Source organism: Cinclus cinclus, chromosome 10 (assembly GCF_963662255.1).
Source record: "Cinclus cinclus chromosome 10, bCinCin1.1, whole genome shotgun sequence".
Classification (NCBI taxonomy): Eukaryota; Metazoa; Chordata; class Aves; order Passeriformes; family Cinclidae; genus Cinclus; species Cinclus cinclus.
Window position 1 is genome coordinate 15480786 of NC_085055.1, and position 13004 is coordinate 15493789.

At 38.6% G+C, this 13004-nt stretch overlaps 1 protein-coding gene across 5 annotated transcripts in view; it reads left to right on the plus strand.

The window, feature by feature from the left end:
- TRIP12 (thyroid hormone receptor interactor 12) overlaps positions 1–10469 on the plus strand; it is a 70995-nt gene extending 60526 nt beyond the window's left edge. For 4 of the 5 annotated variants that reach the window (XM_062499629.1, XM_062499631.1, XM_062499630.1 and 1 more), the window contains 8 exons: positions 59–173; positions 485–639; positions 1159–1323; positions 2502–2666; positions 5812–5925; positions 6667–6761; positions 6966–7069; positions 8017–10469. In XM_062499629.1, the coding sequence (XP_062355613.1) occupies positions 59–173; positions 485–639; positions 1159–1323; positions 2502–2666; positions 5812–5925; positions 6667–6761; positions 6966–7069; positions 8017–8213 (1110 nt within the window). In that variant the 3' untranslated portion in view covers positions 8214–10469. The remainder of the gene's footprint in view (positions 1–58; positions 174–484; positions 640–1158; positions 1324–2501; positions 2667–5811; positions 5926–6666; positions 6762–6965; positions 7070–8016) is intronic. The other variant, XM_062499632.1, reaches the window with a different exon arrangement.
- The last annotated feature ends 2535 nt before the right edge of the window (positions 10470–13004 follow it).

The following is a 13004-nucleotide window of genomic DNA, read 5'->3' on the forward strand; positions in this document are numbered from 1 at the left end:
CTAATGGACTTATCTATCCCATTCTCCCTCTTCTCCCCTCACCCTCCATCCCCTGAAGGTTGGCACAGGCCTAGGTCCTACACTAGAGTTCTATGCACTTGTATCTCAGGAACTACAGAGAGCAGACTTAGGCCTTTGGAGGGGAGAAGAAGTGACTTTAGCCAATCCAAAAGGTAATTGCTCTACTACCTAATCTATAAAGGTTAATTTGATTCTAAGTTGACTTTAGTTATGTAAAGAGCACCTCAGTTTGTGTTCTGATAATGTGTCTGATGGTGTGGATGATGTGTGTGATGTGTGGATCTTCATGGGTTTTGTTGGGGTTTTTGTCTGTGTGTGATTTGGTTGTGTGTTTTTTTGTGGTTTTTTAATTTTTTTTTTAAGAAGCTTAGGTTAAGGTTATCTGAATGCCACTTGCATAGTGCAAGAAACTAGCAGAATAAATACTGAACTCATTCTTTTTTCCTTCTTTCTTCCTCAACAGGAAGCCAGGAAGGTACCAAGTACATTCATAACCTTCAAGGCCTTTTTGCACTTCCTTTTGGAAGAACAGCCAAGCCAGCTCACATTGCAAAAGTTAAAATGAAGTTCCGCTTTCTGGGAAAACTAATGGCCAAGGCAATCATGGACTTCAGACTGGTGAGAATGAAGTAGAAAATCTATTCTGGAGGGGTTACATAAAAATACTAATTCTGACTGTTGGGACAAAAGCATTAAGAGTTAAATGGTGTTGGTATTACTTTCAGCTCTAGAAGTAAGGGAAGTCTGAGGCAGGGTACGGAGGAGGATAAGCATGCAGCTGAACTTCCATGGGGGAAAAGGATAATAGATGTTCAGGATCTTTACAGTGGCTTTTGAGACCGTCGAGTAGAAAAGAAAAGCAATTATCTTCTATGTGTTGCAATCTCTTTCCACTGTTCTTTCAAGAATGTTTTGGGCTCATTGTTCCTCCACTTGCTGATTGCTTTAATGTATATGCACTAGGCAGTCACTTGGGTTTTCTTGACTGTAAGTTTGAGGCAAAAACACTAGGACATGGTGTTTTGGTGTGTGCCAGAACTCTGAGATAGTACCGTAGGTCTGGTCAAGAGATGAAGTAGTAAGAGATACTTTTGGAAGACAGTTCAGTACTAAACAGTTCAATGCTTTGGTTTCCAGGTGGACCTTCCTCTTGGACTTCCTTTTTATAAGTGGATGCTACGACAGGAAACTTCCTTGACATCACATGACTTGTTCAGTATTGACCCAGTAGTAGCCAAATCAATATATCACCTTGAAGATATTGTAAGACAAAAGAAAAGACTTGAACAGGATAAAACTCAGGTGGGAAAGTAACCCTAAGAACGTAAGAGTGCATCTTTACATGTTTGGATTTTTTGAAATCGCAGTAATTCAAAACGTATCGTAGGGCTAGAAATTGAATGCAGTAGTGTTAATTGCTTTGTTCTCACACAAAGTAGTTTTAATGTTATTAGATCAGTGGCTGGTAATTATAAAATAGTCTTTTTGAAGTCTAGCACGAGAAATTCCTTATGGGATTCTTCTGTGTGATTAAACACAGTCTAGGAATGTCTAAAACGGCCAGATGTTAGTCTTTTTAAAGTGAACCAAATGTAGTTAGGCAAACCGATTTAAATATCAGAGGGAAAAAATATCTATCCTTGCTTCTTGAATAGTCAAAAATTTGGCTTTTTTACTAGTTGGTTTAATCAAAATTAGATATTTGCATGGAAGTGCCTTTTATTTTGGAAGTGCCTTTAGAGCTGTACACAGAATTGAGGTGGACTGTCATCATGCATGAGCATACAGGTTCTTTCAGACATACATTAGTTTTTCAAGGATATCTACTCTTAGCTGAAAATACCACAGTTTACTGTGGCACTAGTGATAAAAGGTCTTTGGCACACATGATTTTTCTAACATCCAATGTTAATAGATGGCAGGAAGTAGTAACCTAATTTATGCTCTTAATACATCTGCTTTGTTATGAGTGAAAGTATTGCAAGCTTATGGGTCTTTGTTCCTCTTTGCCTTATTGTCTCTCTCTCCTTGGTCACAGCTTTTAATTTCCCAAGAATTTGAAAAACCTGGTGGATAAAAGCTGAAAAATGTCAGTATGCATGCCAGTTATGAATGCTGTTAAATGTTCTAAGGAAAAAAAACTGCCTCTGAGCCATAGCATATTTCACATTTCCTTTTCTTGCAGTAGTACTTTCTAGGTAGTTTGTCTTCTGGTATATTACGCAATTCCAAAACTGCTAGAAAAAAACTGTAGACTTGTGATCTTTCCAGTTTATCCATTGAGCTTCTTTATCTGCTTTCTCTTGGTTTTCTGTTATGTATGAAAACTCCAGAAGGGAAGCAAGGAGAGCTGTAACAGTTTGAATGGTGATACTCTTACAGAAATGTCTGATTAGTCAAAGCTGCTTTAGAAGTCATAACTTATGGATAAGTTTATTTGAATTAATTGTTCTCATTGGTTTTCACTTCCAATTTTTTAGACCAAAGAAAGTCTACAGTATGCATTGGAGGCTCTGACTATGAATGGCTGCTCAGTGGAAGATCTAGGGCTGGACTTCACACTTCCTGGGTTTCCCAATATAGAGCTGAAAAAAGGGGGAAAAGATACACCGGTCACTATCCACAATTTAGAGGAGTATCTCAGAGTATGTAAAAGCAAACCTATGACTAAAATTCTTTTTTCTTGCTCCCATGTAGTTCATTTCTCTATTGATTTCAGTTCATTCTAATGAGCTAGGCAAGACCATTTTTCTACTTACGACTTCTCATCTCTACTAGTTTGTTACTGCAGTAAAACTGTTAGAATTTAATTACACCTGACTTGAAAATTGTATGCTGCAGAAAGTCTGGTTCATATGTAATGAAATCATCAGAATCTTGGCTTCTTGGAGAAAAAATATTGTAAGTTGTTATGATAATGAATTTTTTAGGAAGTGATTCAGCAGATCATTTAGCAATACTGATACAGCATCTGCTACCCTGTGGCCTTTAACCTGCTCTCAGAGTAGCGTAATTTTTTTGGACTCAGACTTAAGAAAAATATCAGCAGTTAAGTCAAAATTAAGACATTAGGGGTTTTTTTTGTCCAGAAAGCCAAAACCAAACCAACAAAAAACCCAAGGAAAACCAAGCTGGTCAACCAAAGAACCGCAAACACATGGGGAAAACCCCCAAACCTTAAAAAGAATAAAGAAGGAAAAGATAAAACATTGCCAGAATAAATTGACAGTACACCTGTGTATTGATTCATTGCTATGTCAAAAGGGACATAGGAAAACAGAAGGTTGATATTGCTGAACGAAGGTGGGAAGCTGTTTCTGTCTACAGAATTGATAAAGGGAATTGCTTAAAAACAGCCTGGAAAAGAGAGGATGAAAGGAAGAATGCAATATCACATGAAGTTGAGTGGGATGGAGGGGAGGATCACTCTGTTCCAGTTACCAAATAATGCATTTCCTGACAGGTTAGGTACTGCCAGTTTCACTCTGAGTATTAAGTTTTGAAGCACTGATGAGAAACACATCTGATGTTTTGGTAGAAACAATTTAATAAGGGTCATTTAAATCCCTGCCTGTCAACTGAAAAATTTTGCAAAGGTGTTCCATAATCCTTAGAAGTGAATACTGAGCAGTTTCTATTCACCTTGTAGTGCCAAACTGTTACCTATCCATTTCTCATGTATTTATTTGTTAAAAGTAAATTCTGCTAATCAAGAATCACTTACAGAATTAAATATATGTGGATTTAAAGCTCTTTTAAACCTAACAGAGGAGCAATACAAACTTTACAGTACATTAGAAATTGTATTTGCAGTCTCTGTTTACTGAGTAATGGCTCAGATGTCCTGTAGCTGTCTTGCTGCAGGCTGCTGGCATTGTAAAGGAAAAGGAGATGACAACAGAAGACTTGCTGTTGTCCTTCTAAAAACTTTTGGAACTATTTTCTTAAAGGATCTCTGTGCAGTTTTTCTTATCTTTGTCTTTATAGCTTTATAGACTTGATATGAAAGAAATAGAGAAGATTTTGGAATGTTCTCCATCACAAGTATGATGAATTGCATTTCAGAAACAATGTTTAATTGATCAGCTGGCTTGTACAGCACCTCTTTGGTCAGCTACCCAGCTCTTGAACATGTTATTTTCATTAAAATCTTGTGTGAGGATTAACATTAAAAGTAGTTTATAAAGCTGGAATATCCTGCTGTTGCTTTTCATGCCTCTTCTGCTATCGTCATTCTTCCCTCTACCTCCCTGTTTTCCCCCCAAAGACTGTTCCCACAGGAGCTACCTTTATCAGAAAGTAGAACTGCTTCAATTACCAGTGAAAGACTCTTTTTGTTTTTTTGCTCTTCTCCCCTGTGTTATAAAGAGGCCACCTTACTTAGTCTAAATTTGTGAACAAAAAGGTTCAGTAGTGTAGATTTTTTTCTAGCAATTTGATCTTCTCTTTGAATCTGCAAGAACACAGTGCAGCTCAATTATGCCACATGCTCTTGATGATAAAAAGTAATCACAATTGTAGGTAAGCAGCTCTGGAGTAGCCATAGACTATTGTGTTGTAGAAGAGTTTTTTGTGCTGCTGGTGCTTGCTACCTTCCTCTTCAGTATTAAAACTGGTTTGTGAAAGTAGCGCAATGTATCTCACATGAAATTCCATTCCTGACTATTCTCTTGGAAAACTTTATCAGCAGATCCTAATGAGCTTTTGTATCCTGAGAGTTTTCTGGAATTAGTAACTCTTCAGTTATTTGGTTAGGGTTAAATACTTGCTTCAGGACTCCAGCAGGACCCATGAACTTTTTAATCCTATTCAGGTGCATCCATAGATGGCTTTAATCAGCACCACAGGCCAGAGCTTTTAAGACATTTTAAACTAGTGGTTCTGTGTTGACAACACATCCTTTCCAACCAGGTGGAGTTCAGGATATCCAAGGCATGTGTAGTCATCAATAGCACTGAATGACAAAAGAATCTGAACTTTGCCTGCTGTCTGCCATGTAAAAATACCTTAATTTAGTGAGAAATACTGGCTGCAGGAGATTTATTCAAAAGAACTCTGGTCTCATTTGGGTCATACTCCCTTCCTCCCTCCCCACTGACTGTTGTTTCAGTATGTGCTGCCCACTTTGGAAGTTAACTTATGTTGATACAAAACCAAAACAAACTAAAAATTACTCTCAAAATGCCTAGATTAGTGTCTTACTGTCTTTTGCATTATGATTCTTAACCATGTTCCAGTAACTTGAAATGAAGTTACTTCTTTTGTTCCTGTGTGTTCTTTGGTATTAATCTACTTAATATAGCAAACAGGCTAGAATTGCTTTTTTTAAACTTAATATTGGAATAGGGACCCATATATTTCCATGGGGGAAATTAAGATGATGCTGCTAATGATGCCCTGTGGATTTCTGCTTCAGGTGCTGCATTTTAAGTGGTGTAGAGAGAACACCTAGGTAGGGCTTCTAAAAATAACAAATGTTCAGATTTATTTTAAATTAGTCTTTTAAATAGGTTCAGTTTAATGAGCTACTCTGAGTTCTATTTGCTTTGTTGAAAAGTAAAGGCAAATAAGTTGTTTAAATTCTGCAAAGTGTTCATGATAAGGGTAATCTATTAATTATGAATTAAGGCAGAATGAGGCACTGCTGTAGAGCAGCTCCATGAATCAGTGGTGTACCCTGTGGTAACTCCGGTGAGAGTATGGCTGGGCTGCTGGAGTTTGGCACAGTAGTGATAGCATGTTTCCTTTGTTCAAATTGCTTTTTTCATTTTTGTTTTTCTTTCCCTGCAGTTGGTTATATTCTGGGCACTAAATGAAGGTGTTGCCAGACAGTTTGACTCCTTCAGAGATGGTTTTGAGTCGGTGTTCCCCCTTAGTCATCTTCAGTACTTCTATCCTGAGGAGGTTGGTGAAAGTGTTTTAGCTGCTGCTTTTATACCTTTATGTGCATGTATGGGCAGTCTTAATCTGTGAGCAGGGCACTCTTGCAACAGTCTGACATTGCATTTCTGGTGCAAGTTAGTAAAAAACTGAGTGTCCCTGAAATTCCACACTTAACTCTTAAAGATTTCTATGTTCAGTAGTCACTTATTCAATGCTTTTATTATGAACTGCTCCATTTTCTTTAAATTGTGTGTAATCAGCTTTTCTAAGAAGTGTTTAATTTCTCTATGGTGTATGGGCACTCTTAATTCCTTGTGTTCTTAAGTCCTCTGAATAGCTGTAGATAGATGTGGATGCTACCTGGATCTTCTGTTAAAACAATAAAACAAGTAGTCAGCTCTTCAGCAAAGCTGCAGACAGGAGAGATTCAGATGAAAGGGTAAAGAATAAGGATAGTTGGTCTTGCTTTATTCTCACCACCATATCAATTTCCTTGTAAAATGCTCAGCATTCTTAAGTGGACTGAATTGAGTCACAGTTACGGTTCTCTGGACCAGAAGAGAGAATGTTTTATTCTTCAAGAGAGAGTCTTTTTGAAGACTGTACTTTGAGGGGTTTGTTCATCTTTATGAACTCAGACTTTTTGACTTTAAGAACAAATATTAAAGCACACTTTGGAACAGTGTGTTAGCCAAGCCTTTGTGGTGTTCCTGGTGCTTTGCAAGGCAAAGGGAAACATTTATTCCTTGTTTAATTTTGCAGTTGGAGCAGCTCTTGTGTGGCAGCAAGACAGACACTTGGGATGCAAAGACTTTAATGGAATGTTGCAGGCCTGATCACGGTTACACACATGACAGGTAATATCATGTTGGTCTTGTTAAACAAGCAAAAAACCAAAGCAGTAGAAAATACTTTCTTGAAATCTTCATACGTTGTTACTTAAGCTAAAGGAATTACATGACATTTCTTTGAAAGTGTTCATGCTATGCTGAATATGAATCTGATGCAATTATTTTAACTATAAAGAAAATAATATTCTCTTGGTTCTTTTCCTTCCTCAGTCGAGCAGTGAAGTATCTCTTTGAAATCCTCAGTAGTTTTGATAGTGAGCAGCAAAGACTGTTTCTTCAGTTTGTGACAGGCAGCCCCAGACTGCCTGTAGGAGGTAGGTTTTCCTTATTGCATATTGCTGTGCATGAAATCATGGTTATTGATGTATTTCTGACTAAGACTATTACTTCAGCATAGGAAGAAATTCCTGAATTTGTGTATTTGAGAGGTTCATGCTAGTTTTACATTTCTAATTTCAGAGGTGGCTGGGCAGACTTCAGGTATAATTCTCATAACCTTTATGTTGATCTCATGACACTTCCTAAAGTTGACTCTCCAGGTTTGAGTTTTTGCCAGAAAATCTGTCAGAGGGCAAGAGTTCAAAATCTAAATAAAACTGAAAGCTCCTAACACTGTGTTTTTTAGCTAAAGGTGCATTAAGTTATGGCAACAAAATGATGCATTGTAATCTGAAAACAGTAGTCTCCTTTCTAGAAATGAGACAATACTTAAGATAGTATTCATCTTTAATTTCTCCCCCTTCTGAATTTCAGCCTTTAGAGACAGGGCAGTAAACAGAAAGTTGCTGTCTTTGCTAGGGACTACTGTAGAATACATTTTGCTGTATTCTCAGCTGAGTCCTTTGCAGGTCAAAACAGAATTCATGCACCTGTTACAATATCTACATTCTTTGGGATTTGGGGGAAAGACTTGATTATTCTTTTCTAAGCATATTTGGGGAGCTCTTCTAAGGAGACATGGTGTGGACACACTTGAGTGTTAGGAGTATAGAATCAATAGCTGGAGTAAGAATAATCAGGTCTAGCATCATAGATTATTCCTGAGAATCTTACAAAATGTGTGAAGCCAACAAACTTAAAATTCTTATGATTGGAATAGAATTGTTACACATACAACCTTTATAAAGCCATGTTCTGAACTTCTGGAGGTGTCCAAGAAGTCAGCTGTGTGATGCGTGCTTCTGTCACTGGGCATGTCTGCAGTCAGCTGTGGGTGTTCAGGAGGAGCAGCCTTATTCTGAGTGTCTTTTCTCATTACTAGGTTTTCGAAGTTTGAATCCTCCCTTGACGATTGTACGGAAGACATTTGAGTCCACAGAGAATCCTGATGATTTCTTACCCTCAGTAATGACTTGTGTGAACTATCTCAAATTGCCGGACTATTCAACTATTGAGATAATGCGTGAAAAACTCTTGATAGCTGCAAGAGAAGGGCAGCAGTCATTCCATCTTTCCTGATCACAATGAAAAATGCAATGTCTGCCTGTTACAGCAAAAGAGAAACTCATGATTCTTTTCTAAATATATCACCTGAGTCAAGGAAACGTGTTACGCCTTCTTGTTGTAGAAAAACGGCTTGCAGATTATAAACAAAGACACTTGGTTGATATTCATTAAAAGCCCCTATGGACTTAAAGTGATCAGGCCCTAAAAGTTGTTGTGACAAGGTTTCTTTAGCAAGTTCTTGTTTAAATTATCATTTATTTGATGAGTGAAGTTTTTAACTTGCTTTGCTGTGTGAAATTTAAAAAGGGATGTTTTTCCAGGCTGGAACAATAAATGTCGCTGTGCAGTTTAATACCGGGCTGTGTGTATCCATCTAGCTAAGTCTGAAGTTTTTCCTCCAAAGACAACTTTTGTACATAAGTACAGAAATTAAAATACACCATGTATTTGACAAATCTAGTTTAGTAGACTAGTTCTGTGTACCCTCACCTGCCTCTAATTTTGCCCATCCTCATGTATTGTCTGATGTGCAATTCACTTGGTTCTTTTTGTGTGCAACATTCAACAATTGTTATGTTTTGGTTAGCATGGACATTTAACTGCTCCATGCCTCTTTCTCTGATTAAGATAATTTAAATTTTACTGAAATCAAATATATATTGTCAATATAATTCAGCCTTTGTAACTAGGTAGAACCTTTCTTATAGCATAGTTTTACTGTAGTGGTAGGATATAATGGCGACAGTCGTTACCAGAGATCTCCAGAGCTGTTTACACAGTGATTCAGGCAGCAACAGCCTCCTACTGGAGGCAAGGACGAATTATTTCTTTCATCCAGTTGAAGTCCAACAGCTTGGGCTGGCCAGTGTGTATTGTGGTAAGGCCCAGAGCATTTTGAATTGATGTAAAGTTTTTTAAAAGACAAATTAGTCGTTTCATTCCCTGTTTGAGTAAACAGTTTTCCTGTTCTTGATCTAAGTTCCTGGCTAATTTTGTAGGTTTTTTCTCCTTTTTTTTTTTTTCCTTTCCCCCAGTGCTAGCTTGGAACAAGCAGTTCAGCCTTTGTCTTTTGACACAGATAAAGCACCTGTAAGCAATGCTCTGTCCAATTGTTTTATGTGCTGATTTCTCAAATCTGCAATAATTTACTTCATCAGGTTAATGTTTTTACCTGAATATAAATAAAAAAGTTTGCTTCACCTTTTTGTTCATAGTTTTGTACTGTATGCCTAAAGCTCAATTGTGTAAATTACTGTAATGCAAGTAAATCATCCTAAATCTACTTGGCTAACAACCTGCAACTTGTGGATGATTTACTACTAAAACAAGACCTTTAACACCTCCAACTTTGAGGGAAATTTTTTTCTTTTCTATGCGTTCAAAAAACGGGCAATTACAGATATTCCTGAGATGTACCTGCTACATAGATAATCTTTATGAAAATACGATAATTACTTTTATTCAACTTTGAGAAATCAAAATACCTTTCAGTTAAACTGTTAAATTCTGGCCAATCAGGCTAGGTATTTCCCCTAAACTAACAAGTTTTCTTTTCATCCAGCTGAAGAACTCGTACTTCCAGAACACGTAACGGACATTCTTCCGGTGAACATTCACAGAATTCCTGTGCTTGCTCAGACCAGTGCCACTGAAATGTAATACAGACCTGTCATGAGCATGAGTAGAATGTGAAATCCTTGCACAAAGAACCTGATAACTGAACAGTTTTTTATTACCGTATTAAACCCGACCGAAGGCGCTTCACCCTGTACATACAATAATGGTAGCGCGCAGTGCGGCATAGTTTGCGTCCAACTTCAAGGCAGTGTTTAAACTATGGACTGGTGTTTAAATTGTTCTGATAACTTGATCAAACTGAGCACAAACAAGTGTTTATAGTGTGTGGATAGCAATTTGTTCATTTTTTAAGGTTCTATATTTTAAAAAAACTGACTTGTGTAAAAAAAAAAAGAAAAAAGCTAATATTTTGTATTAAAATATCATGTGTATTGATACTTTTTTTACCCATGTTGTCTCCCTCTAGAATCTGGCTTTCATTGACTTGGAAATTTTGAGGAGCTTTCAGATTTGATAGTGTAACTGTTTGTGTAACTGTTTCAGTGGGAAAGTAGGTTGGTTGCCTGTTTAAAAAGGAAGGCGAAAACAAGTACCTGTGGTGATGTGATTTTGGTTTTTCTGGCTGTCATTTTCAGCACAGACTAAGATTTTAGTTTGCCTGAAAAGCAAAATAAACCCTTTTGTGTGACACTTCCTTCTTTCCTACCAAGGGCAGCTTTTAGCATATTAAAAGAGCAGTCTGGCTTAAAAGGTAAAGATAGTAAATTGCAAGAGTAAATGGAAAAGTCACATTTTGCATGACTGCGGTACTGACCTGTGAACAAGTATGTTTAGCTAAGTGTAGTTCAGAAAGAGTGGAGGGGTGGTGTGACATCTTAAGGATTCCTCATTTTCAGGAATTTTGGATTAAGAAAAAAGTTTACCAAAATCAATCCATGGGTGTTTGTAGTCATCATATTACTGCACTGCTTTGTATACCTTTATAAGGTATAATAAAAGGTACAACCAGAAGTCTTACCTTTTAAAATAGGTCCTTTTTTTAATAGGGCAAGTTCAATGGGTTTTAGATAACACCAGTTACTGTTTTGGATGAGTTTCATGTCCTTCTGTATTAACAAGAGCAGCAAAAAAATCATTCATGAATGAAAGGGCCATCCAGGCACTGATAACTGCGATGGAACCTGTGCAATATTGTTGTTGTTGTTAGATGTTGGCTTTTTACCAAAATCTCTTGTTTAGGGAACACTTTAGCATTCCATCTGCCATGAATTAGTTACAGTGTTTCTTCATGTCCTCTAGGAAGGTGCACAACAATTCTGATGATGTGTGAAGCCCCCATGGCCACTGACAAGCTTAATCAGATACTCATATTTCCATATGCAGACTGCATAATTGAATTGTCCAGGTTTTGTCCTTCTTTCCCTTCAACCGTGTGTTTTATTTTCTTCTATCTCCTTTCCCTTACTGAGCTCTCCTCTGTGAGAAGATGGGTGCCTAAGGGCAGGGACTGGTGACATTCTGGGTGCCTGTGACACTTGTGCTCTCTCTTCTGGCCCCTGCTGGAGGTAGGTCTGTCATCTGTGGAGTTTCTGGGCCCTGGCCCCCCTATCTTTCACATGAGTAGTGCCAGTTCCCATGCCCTGAGCAGCCTTTACTCTGCAGGGGCAGCAAATATGGGCATACCTGACATGATAGAGTGCCATGGTTCCAATATGAATTCCCACGCTGAAACTTTACTATAGCTTAAGATGTTGGCAGAATGGAGAAAAATGAAAAGCCTTTCCTGAAATGGATTCTGGAAATGCTGAAATTTGAAGGGGGAGTTACCTGCCAATAGTTGAGCTTTTTAAGGGTATGCCCTGTCTTTCTCCTACTTTCCTTTGCTGGTCTCTTGGTTGCTTGATCTGGAAGACATCTGTGCTATGTGACTTCTTCCTGTGATCCTGCAGGAACTTCCCACTCTGTGTTCCCAGTGTGCCATATCTCCCCCAGGGTGTTGTGTTTTTAGGAGCTTTTCTCAGGGGAGTCTATGTGGTTGCCCCAAGAGTAGGAGTGGTCACCCCAGCCCAGTGCTGCAGCACAAGCTGCACAGGCAGTGCTTGATCAGAAGGTTGATGCCTGTTGGTACAGCAGAATGGGGAGCATTGCATACTCTGCTGCCTGTGACTGACAGTAAATGGCTCAAGGAATGACTGATGCCGCTAGAGGAATACCGTGTCCTTGTCTCCCGGTACTGAAATGTGCCTGTATTGATCAGGTATGAAGCTGCTTTGTGGGCAAGGGAGGAACAGATCCTTGGTCTCTTCCTGTGTGCCTCTGGGGACTAGTGATATCTTGGGCTGTAAGCAGAACTAAGCAGAGGGAGAATAGTTAAGACACATCTAGTATTTTCAAGGCCCTAGCTTAAAGATTCTTACGGCTCCAGATCTAGTTTGGCAGCAGCTTCTGAAAAAAGAGCAAAATGCTACACAAACTTAAAACCCCAAACTACCCTAAACGTCATAACAGCAGACATGAAAGCTCCTCTCCCACCCACCTTCCACAAAGGAGGGAGGAGTTCCTAAGTCCTATGATCTTTTCCCATATGGAGAACACTGAGCAGTTCAAGCTGGAAGCAGTGTGTTGGGGTAAAGCAGCACATGGACTGTGGGTTTGGCCTTGTCTGCCTCTGTCGTGTTTCCCCTCCTTTTAGAATTAGGATTGCCAAACCCCCATAAAAGACAGAAGGAGATAAGCCTGGGGCAGTGTGGGACAGCAACCACCCTGCCCTCTTGCCTGAGAACAGGAAGAAGTGAAAGGAAGAGGTTTCCCTTTGTGAAATGTAACCTTATACTCTGGTTGCCAAGGCAGGTTCAGGCTGTAGAGAAAGATGTACTGCAGTTTTCCCCAGAGCTATTTTGCAAATTATTTTCATTTTTAGCTGCTATCCAAGGTGTTCTAGGCTAAATATAGGCCTGGTCTGACTGCAGCTCAGCTGTTCTTGGGACTTCCTGCACGCAGAAACCTCTTTGGCAGGCAGGGCAATGAAAGCACTGATCTAGAAATAGTTAGCCAATCTAAGAGGTGGCATTTTATTTCCCAGCCTTATCTTCTAGCCCTTTTTACAGATTATTGCTTCAATGTATCAAAACATTGACTAAACAGTGAAAATTTGCTAGCTGGTTACTTTTTTTTCCCTACAGTGTTTCCTATAGTTTGTGCTATGCTTCTCAGGGGAAAAAAAAG